The sequence below is a fragment of the Indicator indicator genome, chromosome 8 (genome assembly GCF_027791375.1).
Source record: "Indicator indicator isolate 239-I01 chromosome 8, UM_Iind_1.1, whole genome shotgun sequence".
NCBI classification, from domain to species: domain Eukaryota; kingdom Metazoa; phylum Chordata; class Aves; order Piciformes; family Indicatoridae; genus Indicator; species Indicator indicator.
This window is the reverse complement of record NC_072017.1, coordinates 5,790,740-5,807,312: the sequence shown is the minus strand read 5'-3', so window position 1 is coordinate 5,807,312 and position 16,573 is coordinate 5,790,740. Positions and strand designations below refer to the sequence as shown.

At 44.2% G+C, this 16,573-nt stretch overlaps 1 protein-coding gene across 1 annotated transcript in view; it reads left to right on the top strand.

Moving 5' to 3' along the window:
* The window catches only part of LIMCH1 (LIM and calponin homology domains 1), a 203,474-nt gene that overhangs the window by 171,959 nt on the left and 14,942 nt on the right, over positions 1-16,573 (top strand). Inside the window, exons 21-29 of the mRNA XM_054382811.1 lie at positions 3,287-3,380; positions 6,017-6,189; positions 6,849-6,954; positions 8,837-8,911; positions 9,639-9,667; positions 11,039-11,122; positions 12,787-12,879; positions 13,863-13,967; positions 15,363-15,499. Coding sequence (XP_054238786.1) covers positions 3,287-3,380; positions 6,017-6,189; positions 6,849-6,954; positions 8,837-8,911; positions 9,639-9,667; positions 11,039-11,122; positions 12,787-12,879; positions 13,863-13,967; positions 15,363-15,499 — 896 coding nt within the window. The remainder of the gene's footprint in view (positions 1-3,286; positions 3,381-6,016; positions 6,190-6,848; positions 6,955-8,836; positions 8,912-9,638; positions 9,668-11,038; positions 11,123-12,786; positions 12,880-13,862; positions 13,968-15,362; positions 15,500-16,573) is intronic.

The following is a 16,573-nucleotide window of genomic DNA, read 5'->3' as shown; positions in this document are numbered from 1 at the left end:
ATTTCTATAAATAACATCTATGTCATTGCCTGATTTGACCTCCTGGATGTAGGTTATAGGTAGTTTATTGCACTTGTGCAGGAAAGCTACAGGACTCAGCACCATATTTAGGTTCCTGAGGTCACTCTAGACCTAGAGGTGATAAAAGTGCATCATGTCTGTGCAGTCACTGAGCTTTTAAACCCTCTGAGAGGCCAGTGGGGCTGTGCTCCAGTCAGCACTTGATTTCCCTGGCTATATGGAACACTGTTTAGTGCTTTCTGTATCATCCTTACTGTATAGCTTTAAAGCCCCCAGGGTTGAAATTAAAGCTGATTTTTTTTTTTGGGGGGGGAGGGGGGGGGGAAGGCAAAGGAGGGGAATTTTCCAGTTTGGACAGTTTCTTTTTGAAAGTGGAAGGCAAGTTCTATTGCTTTACCAAAGGCAAAAAAAAAAAACCAAAACAACCAAACCCAAACCATCCAACCAACCACCCAAAACCCTCCACTACCTACAATATAAACATTAATAATTGAAATTTGCAACCATTTTTTTGGAAGGCCTTATGCTTTGGAGCAGTGAATAGTTGTTGGGTAGGTTCCTCTTGCTTTTCCAGTTAAAAATCTACCTTGTTTAGGACAAACCCTGAGCTCTTGATAACAGCCTTTTTTTTTTTCTTTTTTTTTTTGTTTTTGTTTTTGTTTTAAGTTTAATGGACGCTACAGAATGACAGAATAATTCAGGTTGTAGGACTCTAGCTGAGTCTTCTGCTCAAAGCAGGATCAGGCACAAGATCAGAGTGGCTTGCTAAGGGCTTGTTCATGGGAGTCTTGAAATCTTCCAAGGACAAAGCTGGCACAACCTGTCTCGGCATCCTGTTACACTGCCTGGTTGTCTTCATGGAGAAAAGAAATACTTATTTCTGCATTGAGCAAGGTCAGGAAGGGGTTCTAGTAGCTTCTCCCCTGGTTGCTGTCACGTCAGGAGACAGACCTAAAGCTGAAGGAGGTATTTTCTTTATTTTTCATGTTCTGTTGGAGTTTTCATTGAGAAGGCTCTCACTGAAACACAGGCTGGCATCAAGATGGGCTGGAAAAGGGAGAGGTGGGTTATAAAGGAGAAAAGAGCAACAGAATAGCATGGAGCAAAGCTGGGACACAGGACTTGCACTCTTTGGAGCATTTCTCTGGGACCTGTTTCTTAGCCTGTGCTTCACTTCCAGCAACGGTCCCTCCTTGGAGCTTGTGACACATAGAAGGGGAACCCTGATCCTTGTTTGCTGTTGGTATAGATGTGCTCACAAGTGGATGTGGTGGAGAGGAAGTTCTCAAACTTTCTGTGCTGCCATAGTTCACCCTCTGCCTCATCCAGTTTGAGAACTACTTTTAGGCAGAAGGGAGGTGTGTCCAAAGAAGAGCAACAAGTTGGTGAAGGGTCTAGAGTACAAGTCTTAGAAGGAGTGGCTGAAGGAGCTGGGTTTGTTTAGCCTGGAGAAAAGGAGTCTAAGGGGAGACCTGAAAGGAGGTGGTAGCAAGGTGGGTATTGCTCCTTCTTCCCAAGGAGCAAATGATAGGATGAGAGGAAATGACCTCAAGTTGCACCAGGGAGGTTTAGGTTGGATATAATGAAAAATTCCTTCACTAAAAGGGTTATCAAGGATTGGAATAGGCTGCCCAGGGCAGTGATTAAGTCACCATCCCTGGAGATATTTAAAAGACCTGTAGGCATGGTTTAGTGCTGGACTTGGCAGTGCTGAGGCTTACAGTTGGACTCCGTCATGAGGATCTTTTCCAACCTAAATGATTCTGTGTGTCCCCATGGGACAGAGGATTTGGATGGGTGGAGGTGAGGGTGCAGTGGAAGGCACCTGGCAGCAGAGAGGACAGAGAGCAGCCAGCCCCAGCAGGCACCAGAGGGGAGACTGCCACTTCCAGAGGCTCATGGTGGTGATCTGGCACCCGTCCTGCTGCGAGGTGGCGGCACAGCCCTTGGCAGCCACAGACTCCTTTGTTGTTCCCAGCATTGCTCACTGCCTGCTGGGCTTGCCCAGTTTGCTGCCCCTGACCATGGCCCCACACCAGTCCCTACCATTTCCTCGCAAGGGCATCTTCACAGACACATTCCATGCGCCTCCCAGAGCATGCCTCCCTCCAGGAAGGAGAAGAGGGGCAGGAATTCCCAAGCACTGCCAACAGAAAGCTCTGTAGAGCCAAAGTATGTCTGCAGGCATTGGCTTCCTCTTGGCACTGCCAGCAGACGTCCCTGTGATTGAGCTGTGACAGCCCAGCTCTGCTCTTCAGGGGGCATGGATGGATGAGCCATAGGCTCATGAGGGTCTGCAGGGATGGGAAATGGGATCCGTGCAGGAGTTGGAGGTCTGAATCCTGCCTCCAGAAAGAGGAAATTTCATCAGATTTCCTCCCTTGCAGCTGTTAATAAGATGGAAGAGTGGGAGGAGGACAGGAAAGCGAGTCTCCAATAGACTATTTCTGAAACACATTACTTTTTTTCCAAAAGTAGACTGTAGCTTGGGTTTTCCTCTGTTGAATGGGCCATTTTCTAAGCATTTCATGCATTAGAAGCACTGTGCTGTGGCTGATTGGTTTGCTGCAGGTTTTCCTTGATTTGCCTATTGGGAAAGCGGATGTGTGGTGGAAGCTGCTAAACAGATCAGCTGAAGTGCTCCCCTTGTTTTGACAGCATGGTTTTAGTTCTCCAGCAGCCTTGTCCTGGGTCAGGAAGCTGGCTCCTCAAAGGGATTTGGATTATTGGCTTGATACGCTCTCACCATATTTTTTCAGTCCTCTCTGAACAGTCTTTCAAGTATTTCATCACCTTAAATACTGACTCTGGCTTTTCCCTTCAGATAACAGATTGTTTGGACAACCGTGAAATAAAGGAAGTATTTAATTACTTTGCCACTTTTCAAGCTCCAGTATGTGCTGGGTATTCGCTAATGCATAGGGTTTTGTGTTATTCTGGAAGAGGAAACTAGGGGTGAAATGTATGCTTATCTCCTGCTAACACAATCCAAGATAGCCTCCAGTTTTAAAAGCTTGGAGGAGGTATTCCAAACCAACTGCATGATGGTTGCTGGTGAATGGTTGGAAAAGGAGATTAGAACCCAGCGATTCCACACCCAAGCGGTGCATACTGCTCTGAAATGTACTCCCCAGCTCCCTACGGAGCTCTAAACCAGTCTGCTTCAAACACATTACAAAGAAGCAGCAAGTACTGCCTTGGGGAATTAACATATCCTTTTATTTCCACTATAGTCACTGTGTTTCTACTGTATTATTCTCTGCAGGCCTCCACGGTGGCAGCAGATGCAGCCACCAGCCAGCAGGTCGATGCCAGTCCTGGAAGTGCGAGACCTGCGAGCCCGGCGTGCCCATCCCCAGGTGGGTTGTTGGTTGTTTGCTGCTGCACTTGCCCCTGCCCTTGCCCAGTTTTAGGGCTAGGACTTGGGCCCACCCATCACTAAATGCATGAGCAGCAGCACCAAGGTAGTTTATTAGAAAATGCAGAAGAGGTCAGAAATCTCAACGTGAGACAGACGTTTTTCACACTAAGAATGTTTGTCCATCACAACAGCGTGGTTGAGTCTCTGTGGCTGGAGGTTCTCAAGGTGCAGCTGAACAGGGTGCTAGCCAATCTCTTCCAGACTCCCTTTTGACATGAAAGGTGGGACCAGATGATCTTCTGAGGTCCCTTCCAACCTGGATTGTCCCGTCATTGCGTGGTTCAAATGGCACACCTAGCTCAAGATGCGTGTTGTCTGCTTTGTTCTTTGTGTGAATGAAAAGCTGGTGCCACAGCATACTGTAACTAGAAAGCAATCAGGGCAGAAACTATCAGTCAGTAATAGCTTCTGTTTAACATTTTATGGGTTTGTTTGTTTGTTTGTTTGTTTGTTTTCCCCAAGACACTATGAAATGGGGAAGGAGAATGAGAAAGGGCCCTTCAGTCCTTGTAGGAGCCTGAAAATGGATGCTATTGTGCAAACTCCTGAGTTTCTGCTGTAAAGCCTTTATGCATGGTTCCCACTCTGGGGAAAGGAATTTGCTGGTAAAAACTGAATCGATTGTCTTCAAAAGGGTGTTTCTGAAACATTACCTTGGAGAAGACATTTTGTCCACTGCCCACTACCTTTCTATGTCTTTCTTTGTCACTCATTTTTCAAATGGGTTTACCAAATTTCAGCGTGCTATGGGTGCTATTTGAAGCACTACAGGGAGAGCTCTGGCTGTAATTGGTATGTAAACATAATGCTCCTATTTGTTGAGGATAAATGTGACTGAAACAATTGAGCTTTGCCCTCAAACATCAATGGGGTACCATTTCCCCAAGATTAGAAGCATATCCAGCCTTGTCTTGATGTGCTGCAAGCACACGGGCTGTTAACAAGGCCTCCTTTAGTTGGATTTAATACTTTGGCTCCTAGATGCCAAAACACAGAGGTTAACAATCTTCAGTTGCACCTGGCAGGTAATGTAGATTCTGTAGTCTTGTGGTGAACCAGTCAAATTCTCCTTTCAAGAATCAGCAGTGATATTTGTCTACAAATTACAAAGCCACCTTGTGTCTGGCTCCACAGCTGTCACGGCTGCTAAACATTATTGAAAGCAAAGTTTAATCTTGGCTGGCAAGGAAAACTGAGATAGCATTGCAAAAATTGAAATGGTAAAGGAGCAGGGGTTTTAGTCCTGTCTGCTTTGGAGGGGTAGATGGAATACAAACTCTGTGACCTTCTTGTACAACAAGCAACCTCCTCTGCTGTTCAGTATAAACCAGATACCGCTGTGCTGGGCTGCTGTGCTACTAGTGGTGTGGAGAGTGCTCCAATATAGTGTGCATCTGCCTGGCAGCAGGAACAGCTTTTGTCTTTGCTTGTGTGCAGGTTCTTAATGGAGCTTGGGGTGCTCTTCTTTCTTAGCTCAATCTCCTAGCCTGTCAGAGGGGTCCATTCAGAAGCTGCCACTGCTGCTGTGTGGGTGGAAAGGGGACAGGATCTGAAGCTGAGATTTTGCTTTAGAGGTTAGAGAGATGACTGGGTGCTGGTGCACTGCTTAAGATGCTGGCAACTGCTCTGCTTCCAATGGTGCTACCAGCTGACAGTATTTTAGCTGCCACAGTCCTCAGCCGTAGGCTGCTGCACTCCTTGTTCCTTCTTCTGTAATCCAACATGAATTTAGAATCATAGAATCATAGAATGGTTGGGGTCCAGAGGTCATCTAGTCCAACCCCCTCTGCAGCAAGCAGGGACATCCTCAACTAGATCAGGTTGCCCAGAGCCCTGTTGAGACTCACCTTGAATATCTCAAGGGATGGAGCCTCAACTACCTCCCTGGGCAACCTGTTCCAGTGCTCCATCACCCTCACAGTAAGGACCTTGTTCCTAACACCCAATCTAAATCTGCTCTTCTCTAGTTTGAAACCATTGCCCCTCATCCTATCACTCCAGGCCTTTGCAAACAGTCTTTCTCCATCCTTCCTGTAGGCCCCCTTCAGGTACTGGAAGGTTGCTATTAGGTCTCACCAGCTGGGTTTTTATAAGTTCTGAATGACAAGAAGGTTATTCCAGCCCAAGGCTTCCTGTTAGCACAATCCGTGCTGTCTGATGCTTGGCTGATGTGGTTTGGTGGAAATAGACAAGCTGAAACAGCCTCCAGGAATGACAGTGAGACCATGTTAACTGTGATACAGTCTGGGTAGCATCTTAGAGATCTGTACCTCAGTAGTCATGTTGTAGGCTACAGCACATCTCAGCTAAAGAGGAGCATCTGAAGTAATTTGGGTGACTCTCCCCAAGAACTGATTTGCTGTCTTTGTTGACCATGATGCCCAAGTCAAGTATAAGCACCTACATTTTTTGCCTCTTTGAGGGATTAATTTTGCCTCTGTTGGAGAAAAAAGATTTTTTTTTTCAAAACTTCCAATATATTCAGTAAGAAATTGGATTGTAAGAAATAGATCTACATTTTATTTGAAAAACTATCTTAACCTTGCAGCATTCTCTTTCATCTCTGTGGATTAGGTTCAGATCAAAAGCAATTCAAGTCAACTGCAGCTTGTGCCAGCCCTGTTGTGAAGAGATTAGAATTTCTCCCCAGTCCTGTCCCTTCAGAGGAAACAGCTTCAAGTGAGAAGGATGTGAAGAAACCCGAAAGGGAGCAGCAGAAGGAAGCAGAGGTCCCTGCTACACCAGAGGTATGTACAGGAAGAAAAAGAAAGAGCAGAAAACAAAACAGAAAGCAAGCTCTCACACAGAAAAATATATTTGTTGTGCAAGTTGGTATTTTTCTCTGTACAATGTCACTTCAGGAGTTCATTCAAAACAATCTGTCAGGGAAGATGGTTTCTGTGTGAAATCCTGTGGTTATCAGAGAGATCCCCCTCCAAAGGAACTCCCCAGGGTCTGCTTGTAGCATTTGAACCTCTAAACTGGCTGGAGCAGAAATGAGAACTTGACCTGCAAAGCCCAGTCCCACCACGTGCTGGGAGGACAGAGTATCTGGAAGCTGCAGACAGTGGTGTTTGCCCTCTTAGTCCTCTTGAACTGCTGAACAAGTGCAGGTGGTGGCAGAGGTGACAAATGGCCATGATCGTACTGCACTGTCGGTTAAGTGAGATGCTGGTCCTGGGTTAGGGTCAGCTTTGGTGTGCAGAGCAGTCTGAATGTCAACAACAAAGAGCTGCCAGTTATTTCCAGGACTTCAGTGCTACAGCTTCGTGTTGTAACTCTGGAGACAGAGGCTTCATCTTTAATAAAGTCAATTCAGAAAAATAAGTAGAGTGGGTTTATGTCAACCTTTGACTGAACCTGCTGACTTTTGAATCTTTTTTTCTGCTCCCAAATGTCTGAACAGGGGATGAAACCAAAAGCCCTGGAACAAGAGGGGAGTGTAGTGTTGCCATTTTTAAAGAAACTACCTGAGCCCAGCCAAGTTACTCTGCAGTATTCTGGTCTACAAGGTGAGCAAAAAGCATTTGGAGAATTCAGTGGGACAGTAACTATGTGCATGTGGTGTTCATAGAGAAGCATTTCATCCATGACCTGGAAGCTTGTGGAGCTAAACTGGTTATTTTCTAGTTGGGTATGAGTGGTATTGGTAGTCTGGATTCTGTGATGCAAGGACCCTTTTGGCTGCTCCCCTTAAATACAGCAGCAGAATTGTGACAAGGGGGTGAGGGTAGCAGGAAGAGCCCTATCTTGCGCTTACCTGGCCTAGTGATAAAAGCTGTATTATGTCAGTTATTATTATATGTTATTAATACTGCTGCTCACAGATGAAAATGGCTTAGCAGCTGGTTTTATCTCACAATGAAAACTTCTGGAGCTAAATTCTGCACTTGGCTGCTCCTGTAGAGCTCCTTCTTGTAGATGAACAGTACACATGCCTGGCCACATCCCTGTATTTAGCCTGTGCCCACCACGAGTTCTTGCAAAGCAGAACTGTTTTGGGGGTTTTGCCCTCATGACAAAGTTCTGATAATGTTTAGTAGTTTGATTTTATGTTGAATTTCTGATAATGTTTAGTAGTTTGATTTTATGTTGCATTTCTGATAATGTTTAGTAGTTAGTTTGATTTTATGTTGAATTTAGAGATGCACATATGAAGGTATTGTGAAAGAAAGAGAACAATAATCATGAAGTTTTCTTTCCCCTGAGAATTTTATTAGGTTGTTAGTGTCTGTGTAGGCAGTACACTGATTATCCCAGAGTTTTCAAGACTGGAGCTGCTGAAGGTGGTTGGAAAAGGGGATTGTCTGAGAAGGGGTAGAAGTCCCACTCGTTTTAAGTGGGGAGGTGCTTTCCAAAGAGGCTTCAGGAGCGATACCCGTTTTACGTTAGGCAGGAATCAGTCCAAACATCGAGTAGCAGATGGTTGGTCTCCTGTTTTCTGAGGGATGCTGAAACACTTGGCTGCTCTCTAGCGGTTACAGCATGTATGGCGCTGAAAGGATCTCAGAGTCCTTTAAAGCCTCTCTCTGCAGCAGGAATGAGTGCAAGCACCACGCAAAGGCTTCAAAGGCTTGAAGGAGTGGCTGCCCTTGACTGGCATTACTGTGCCCGAGCTCTCCTGTAGCATCAGCTGCCAGAGAATCGTAGGATTGTTTGAGTTGGAAAAGACCTCTAAGAGTCCAGCCATCGACCTAACACAGCCATTAAACCATGTTTTGAAGTGCCATGTCCACGTGTTTCTTGAACACCTCCAGGGATGGTGACTCCACCACCTCCCTGGCCAGCCTCTTCCAATGCCTGACCACTCTTTCTGTAAAGAATTTTTTCCTAGTATCCAACCTAAACCTCCCCTGGCACAATTTCAGGCCATTTCTTCTTGTCCTGTCACCTGATGCTAGAGAGAAGAGACCAACCTCTACCTCACTCCAACCTTCTTTCAGGGAGCTGCAGGGAGCGAGAAGGTCTCTCCTCTTTTCCAGACTAAACAATCCCATTTCCTTCAGCCATTCCTCACCAGCCCAGACTCTTCACCAGCTTTGTTGCCTTTCCCTGAACCTGCTCCAGCACCTCAATGTCCTTCTTAAAGTGAGAAGCCCAAAACTGAACCCAATATTCACGATGACACCTCACCAGTGCCGAGCACAGGGGCACGATCACTTCCCTATCCTGCTGGTCACACTATTCCTGATCCAAGCTAAGACGCTGTTGACCTTGTGGGCTGCCTGAGCACATCTGAATCCAGAAAGGCCCATCATAAACTAGGAGCAATGGGCCAAAGCCACTGTGGTGGGAAAGCTCACTTTCGTGGCCAAGGCAGTTGAGTCGGAGAGTCCGTCCTCACCTTTTGACCACGCTGTGTTTCTCATTTTGTCTCGGTGCCGGTGCCTGCAGAGCCGGCCCGCGGGGCCGCGCTTCCGCTCAGGCTTCGCAACAACTGGCGGCGCTCACAGTTTTTCTCGCAGTCAGGTAAATGCTTCGGCCCTCTCTGCTGCCTCCAGCCGCAGGTGTCTCCGGACGTGGGGCTGGGGGTGAAAGCTGATGATCATGGGGGACCGGTTCTACCTCTCGCTTCCGTAGAAAGTGTCTCTTCCTGCTGCACAGTTGACAAAGAGCTGTTGGGTTACGCACTGGTGCGATGCTCTGGTTTCAGGCACCCAAACAGAATCACTTGCCAAGCAATTTTTTTTTTTTCCCTTTTAATTTTCTTTCGATCAGCCTAATTTTCAAAGATGTTTGGATAGCAAATGGCAATGGTTCTCTTGGTAACTGTGGCTCTTGAGTAGTGTAGTCCCATCCTTTTAGCTGCGCTGTGCTTTTTCCTTCCTTGCACTGAATCACAAAGGGAAAAAGTAGATCAAGGTAGGTAACAGTGTACAAACACTGCTTAATGTCTGTGGCCAGAAGTAGATGGCATTAGCTAGTGGTAGAGTAGAAGCTAATGTTAGTTAGTCTTGTGCTCCTCTATATCCAGATAAAAAGTAGTTGTGTTGGTGATGGGTGTGATCTGTTTCCGTGGGTTATTTGCTTTGCCCATCAGTCCTTGCGTTTGGGTGCGGGAGCAAATAGGAAACTAACATGAAGCCTTTTTATACAGATCTAAAGTAGCTTTAATTGCAGGCTCAGCCCATCTTCTTGTGATGCTAAATTTGGTCTTTCCTTTTCCTGTTTGTTCTTGTTTGTTCGTTTTTGATAGCCGATCCTGAGAGTGGTGACAAATCAAATGTGAGTACCTTTATTTGCATCGTTGTTTGGTTTAGAGATGTGTTTAGCAAGTGAATGTTTCTGTGCAAACTCTCTTTTAATAGCCCCAAATCAGAATGAGATTTACTTTTTTTTTTCTCATGGAAATAAGAGAGAAAAAATATAACCCAAATCAAGACATTCTCCTCTTACCTGGAGGAACTGGCAGCTATACAGTACTTAGTTGCTGAAGCCACTCAAGCTTCACAATCTCAAAACAATGTATAATTATTCATTTTGTTTTAAATACATTAAAATTCCTGGAGACCACAATTCTACTGTCTACTCAATGAAAAAAATGCCATTGCAAATGCTACTTTTAAGCATGAAGTATTTCATATTCTGTTTGTCACAAGAAATAGACATCACAGAATCACAGACTCACAGACTCACAGAATGTTAGGGGTTGGAAAGGACCTCAAAAGCTCATCCAGTCCAACCCCTCTGCCGGAGCAGGATCACCTAGAGCAGAGCACACAGGAACACATGCAGGCAGGTTTGAATATCTCCAGAGAGGGAGACTCCACAACCCCCCTGTTCCAGTGTTCTGTCACCCTCACAGTGAAATAGATTTCCCTCATGTTTCCTATGGAATTTCCTGTGCCTTAATTTCCACCCATTGCCCCTTGTCCTGTCATTGGGCACCACTGAGCAGAGCCTGGCACTATCCTCTTGGCACTCACCCTTTACTTATCAACATGAATGAGGTCACCCCTTGGAGAGGTCCTTCTCTCCAAGCTGAAGAGCCCCAGCTCCCTCAGTCTCTCCCCTCTTCCTATCAGATTCAAATACAACTCTTAATGGAAAGGAGCCTGACATCAGGTGTCTAAAATTTCCCTTGACTGTAAGGATTTTTAACATGTCTCATGTAACAGGATCCTTGATGAAGCCTGAGATTCTATTTTATTATGAATAAAAACTGGATACAAAGCTACAGGCTGTTGTGCTGGCAGCCATGTGAAATGAGAAATGTTGTGCAATCACAAATTGGTTTGCATGGTGGGCAGAAAATTACAGAGAAGCAAAGTAGGTATTTTCTTTAAATTTGAGTACCTGCAAGTATCTGTGTTCAGTGCTTCTTAGAGCTTTCTTTCAGATAGTTTTTCCCCTCCAGTTAAAGTTTCTCAAGCCTTTCCTTGCAAACCAAATGATTATTTTATCATTTGGATACCTGCGGACAATCCCAAGTGTCAGTGAAGCTAAGACTGCTGTCTGCTTGCTGAGAGAACCATTGTCTAGTTCTCAATTTCCCATTCTAAGCTCATCACCAAGGGTAGGCCAGGTGAAGTGCAGCTTTCTCTGGTAGCCTTGTGTAGTGTCAAAGTCTGATAGCTTCGTTTTCCTTCACACAAGCGTTTCAATTTTTGGTCCTGGGATCCAGAAGAAGAGCGAAAGCGCCAGGAAAGGTGGCAGCATGAGCAAGAACGCTTGCTTCAGGTAGGGAAGAAAATCCATGTCTTCCACTGTGTGGTTCAGATGTTGAATTGGCCCTTTGGACAAAAGTTGGGCATTTTCTATCACGTTTTCTGCATCCTCTGTGGGTGCTTGAATGAACTCTGTGGCAGGTGAGCAATAAAACGAGCACACACACATTTTCTGTGGGGTGTGGGCACGTCTCCCTCCCCACTCTATGGAAAGACCCAGAGGACTTAGTTCTGCATTCCAGTGTGGAGATAAACCAAATGTAGACCCTCAACTATATTTAAAGTGTGTTTGGCACAGGCTGCAAGACTTCTCATTACTTGGATCCTCTTTCTCAAGACTGACACTTTGCTGACACTGACATCTACGCCATTTTTCTTTAAAGTGATGGTCCTGAGAGATTTTCATGGACTTCTGCTTTGTTCACAGTTTCCTCTTGGAAAACACCAAGCTAAATTGGACACAAAGGGAATTGGGTTGTTTTTGTTAATTTTTGTGAGGAAGGGTTTGCCTAGTGGCAAAATAAGCTGTAAAAGGTCTGGGTTTGTGTCCTAGTTGGAAGATCTCTGTCTGAATTTCACCATCAGTCAGCAGTGTCTTTTGAAACTGTGATTATGTTTGGTCCCAAAGAAACAGGAAAGCAAAATGCCAAAGGACAGACAATAATGATATGGAGTCTTTTTCATCTTTAAGGCATGACTTGCTTGTCTCCTGCATTCTTGAGATGGTTTCTTTTTAGATAGTATGGTTGGGTTTTTTTCCTCTTAAAATTGTATGAAGTTCTCATCATAATTTCTTTTGGCATACTTGGGTGTTCTCTCAAGAGGAAATGCATCTCTTCTAGGTTAGGCAGGTGCAGTTTCTAATCTGAACAGAAGCTGGAACTGGTGTGAAAGGGATATAGAAGTCACCAATCTTCCCCATGTTCAAACCACTTCTGTCAACAGTTTTAAAGATCTGCGTGAGATAATTTTTAATGCAAAGCTGTGTGAAAACAATTCTCAAGAAATAATTCCATCAAGGAAGAAAATAAGCTACTTAGCTAATTATAAGCTTACCCTCTTCAAATCCATTTATCTTTTAAACTGAGACAGGTATTCATCATTCATTAAATTGTACTGGCATCTCCCTTAAATTAGTACCAGTCTCTGCACAGCTTTCTTGTATATTTGCTACTTTGATGAAGTTTTTTTTTTTTTTAATGTAGAATCCATGCCTGAGTGTTTTGGGAGGTGTGAGAGCTTTTGGTAACTCTTAATACTGCATAATAATAAACAAGGAATTACTGAACTTGTAGAGCATAAATATAATTTCTGACCAAATATCTAAAAAAACTTCTTGCAAATTAAAATTCTTCTAGTATGTTCAAATTAAAATTCTTCCAGCATGTTCAAATTAAAATTCTTCTAGTATGTTAAAAGTAAAATGCTTCTGATATGTTAAAAGTTCCTTGTGGTATGAAGGTGTTCAAGATAAGTGCTAGAAACAGGTGGGGAGAGGAGGAAAAGAAGCTTTTTATGACACCCATGAACGTTTTGAATGTTTGTCTTCCTATTTCATCCTGTTTCTGTTTAAACCACTTTTAGCAGGTTCATTTTCAGTGTGATGTATTGTAATTTACTCTTAATAGAGAATGTGTATGGCATGTACCTGCTCTGGATTTACCTATCATCTTGCAGGAGAAGTATCAGAAGGAGCAGGACAAACTGAAAGAAGAATGGGAAAAGGCCCAGAGAGAAGTTGAAGAGGAGGAGCGTAGATACTATGAGGAGGTACAAGGCTCAGAGGAGGAGGTTGTTTATTGACTCTTTTTGTGTTGCAATACACCCACTTAGGTAACTTAAAGAAATCCCAGACCCAGATTAATTAATGAAAAGCCTTCTCAAGGCTGAATTCTCAGGAGGATTGTTTCTCTTAAGCACTACCACAGGCACTGAGGAAGAATATTTAAATATTTAGACAGGTATCCTCAGAACCTCCACGGAAGTGGAGGTTCTGAGGATACCTGTCTAAATATTTAAATATGTCTAATTGCTGTGCAAGTCTGGGTGAGTCAGTGTGTGGTTGTGTCTGGGCATGCTCAGGCTTCCCTCCAGAGGCAGAGCCTTGTGTGTTTTGACATATACTTGGTGTCTGGGCTTGGTGGAACTCCAGATGAAATTGATGTCTGCCTTGGGCTTGATCATGCAGATGTTTTGTAAACTGGACCTGCTTTAAAAAAAAAAAATCCACAAGAAATGTTCAAAGCCTGCAGTTGTAGAATATGAGCAATATAGGAGATAGTAGTTTTCTGCTGTTGTATGTGGGTCATTATTGAAGGAAACTGGAAAACATTCATGTGTTCAGTTTGAATAGTTGTGCATTATGCAAATTGATATCTTATTATCTGCGTTGGAGGGCCATACTTCTGAACAAGAAATTTCTTTCAACTTTCAGAATATGACTTTTTTTTGGTACCAAGTGTAATCTCCTATTTTTTCCTGAAATCTAACAGATTGGTGTTGTGAGAAACAGTGGTGGAATATTCTTTCCAGTTTGGGACATCCCATCCCAAAGATGGCAATGGTTAAAGGAAAGGGAGTGCAAAACCTTGAAGTGAAGTAAAAATTGGGGTTTTGCCATTATTCTTGGTACCACAAATCCTTACCTAGCTGTCTAAATAGGACACCTAGCCAAACTTCATGCTTCTCCTTAGACTTGTAGGTGGCATTCTGCATTTTTAACCCCTCCTCTCTCCTAATCTTGTGGTTTTTAGGAACGTAAGATAATTGAGGATACTATAGTTCCATTCATTGTTTCTTCGAACTCTGCTGAGCTCCTTTCCTCTTCTTCCTCTACCACTGAAGGAAACAAGACAGTGGTGAGTTTCTCCTGGAGTAGTGAAGCCACAAAGACTAAGCCAGCTTCAGTGCAAAGTTTCATTCTTCACTACAGGCTAACAAAGCTTGGGAGCAGTAAGAATATTCCCTGAATCCCTTCCATAGCTGGGATACCTCAGAATGCTGTAGCCTGTATGTTGCTATAGCTGAAGAGCCACTCTCCCAAGCAAACTGCTACCATCCCATTTTGGACTAGGGCAGAAGGTGATTCTTTCTCTCTATGCTGCTGCCTCCCTTTGACTGGTGCTGTGAAAAAAGAGTCACCTCTTTCTGGTTGTTTTAGTTACCTTCTCAAAGCCAACAAAATCTGAAGTCATTTCCCTGCACCTAAAATCCTGACTATAAAACAGTGCTTTAAACATATCTGTGATGAAACTGAATCCTGCCTTCCTCCTTTTCTCTCCCAGCATCCCTCCCAGAAAGCACAGGAATGTTCACTCTTTGGGTTTTGGGTTTTTTTGTGTGTGTGTATTTTTGTTGTGTTTTTTCACTTGTGCAGCACAAAATGTTTAACTCCATGCATCTAGCATCTAATTAAATAAGTGACTGCCAGACATCAGAGAATGACAGCCTAGGTGAGCTCAGTAGAGTAGATGTGGGATTCCCAGATGTAATTTTCACCTGCCTAAGGCACCCACACCCAAGAAGTCATCTGCCTTTTTCCATTCAACTCTAGGATTAGGAGTCCTCTATCATCTGGTCCTGCTTTCAAACTTTCTGCTCCTTCTTATCACTCATCCCTGTGCAGGGGCATCAGCCATGGCTCACATGGCTGTGGAGCAGTAACTTCCTGGGTGGAGTTGCATAGGCCATGGGCAGGGTAGTGCCTGCCCCCAGAAGTGAAGGGTGTCATGCCATGGCTTACTCAAGCTCCATCAGTCAGTTATGACCCACTCTACTACCATTTTGGAAGTGGTACTGGTGTTGCCATTTGAGGATGCCCAGTACATGAGTAATGCTTTGCACCCAAGCAGAGGCAACAAGCTGAAGTCTCTCACAAAGTCCTCCCAAGTCCACTGAGAGACTGTCTAGACTCCCAAAGGAGTCTAGATTCAAGGATTTCTGCCAAAAATATATAGTGGGAGGTTTAATTTTGTCATCCTGAACACCATCTCATAATTGGCCTGTTCCTAGCTTTTTTTTTTCTCCATGCTAGTTTAGTCCAATTAATTGATTGTTTCAGCTGAAGTCTTTGTCAGATCCAAACTTAGCCTCACCAAGGTCACATTATTCCACTGTATAATATGAGATCTTCTTTATGGTAATGAGGTGTGTCAACACAATAATATGTCTGGGGGCAGCCCGTGCTTTACCAATGCATGTGCTGATGCCCAATTCAAGGGAAGCACCTTGTTCCCTCCTCTTCTGTCTTCCAGAACTCAACTGCTTCAAACAGCTCTCCAGAGGAAGGCAAACAAAAAGAAGTTACAAGGCAGAAAAAGCTGCTGTGGGAGCAGGACAGCATGCTATCTCTGAAAAGCAAGGAAAATGAACTCTGGCAAGAAAAGAGGAGGTATGGATCAAGCCTAAGCATTTCTGGGTTGGAAAAAAACTCTAAGATCATCAAGTCCAACAGTCAACACACTACCATGACCACTGAACCATGTCCTAAAGTGAACCTTAGCCCTGTGGCAGTGCATTGTATTCTGTGGATTTTTGGGATGTCACATCTGCCTGTGATTGATGCTGGAGCCTGAGCATTTGATGGCCTGGTGATAGGTGTAATATATCTTGATCATGATTCACGTGCTGCAGGCTTGTCCATGCATGGTGGGGTGGGTTGAAATTACCCCCCCAAAATAAACTTGCCAGACTAGCTCAGTGGAAGCAAATGAAGCTATATTTACAAGCAAAACTACAATCTAGAAATATGACATGCAATGAATATGTACAAAATATACAACATTTAGATATATTTACCATTTCTAAACAACACAAGAACTCCCCCTGGACAAATCCAGGGGTCTATCAATAGCTTCCCTCTCTCTGTCCCCTTCCTCCCACCCTGAAAAGAGAAAGAGAAGAGCAGAGAGTAGCTTGTTAGTACTTAGCCACAACAAGAAGTGCAGTCAAGCTCAGCAAGCCAGCAGAAGCAACCAGCTAGTATCTGCTAGAGCAAAGAGCTGAGAAGGAGCAAAGGTTAGTTTGTACAACTAACTTGATGTTAGTTGTCAGACCAGTGGGGTTATTTAGGCCTTAGCATTATTTTTCTTCTGCATCCAATGGTAATTTATTTACATCCTACCACTTTCTACTCCAGATCTGTGGAAAACTTCCTAGGCATCAGCCTAAAACTGCCACACACGGCAACATGCAGTGCTAGTTGTGCACATCAGAGGGCTTGCCTCTCCAGTCTGTGGCTTTGCCAAGAGGCTGCCACGTCTGCCAGGTCAGAGCTTAAACAGCTCTGTATGGCACCACACTGTGTCTTGTGAACAAGTTTCACAAGCCATGTGGAGGAGTAAAGGAGCAGTAGCTGTTCTGACTCAGAATCTGAGTTTGCCTGGCTGTCTCAGAAGTGCCATACCCAAACTTGCCAGGTGGTGTTCCAAGTCCTACCTGCTAACAGCAGCGTTACCAAAGACAA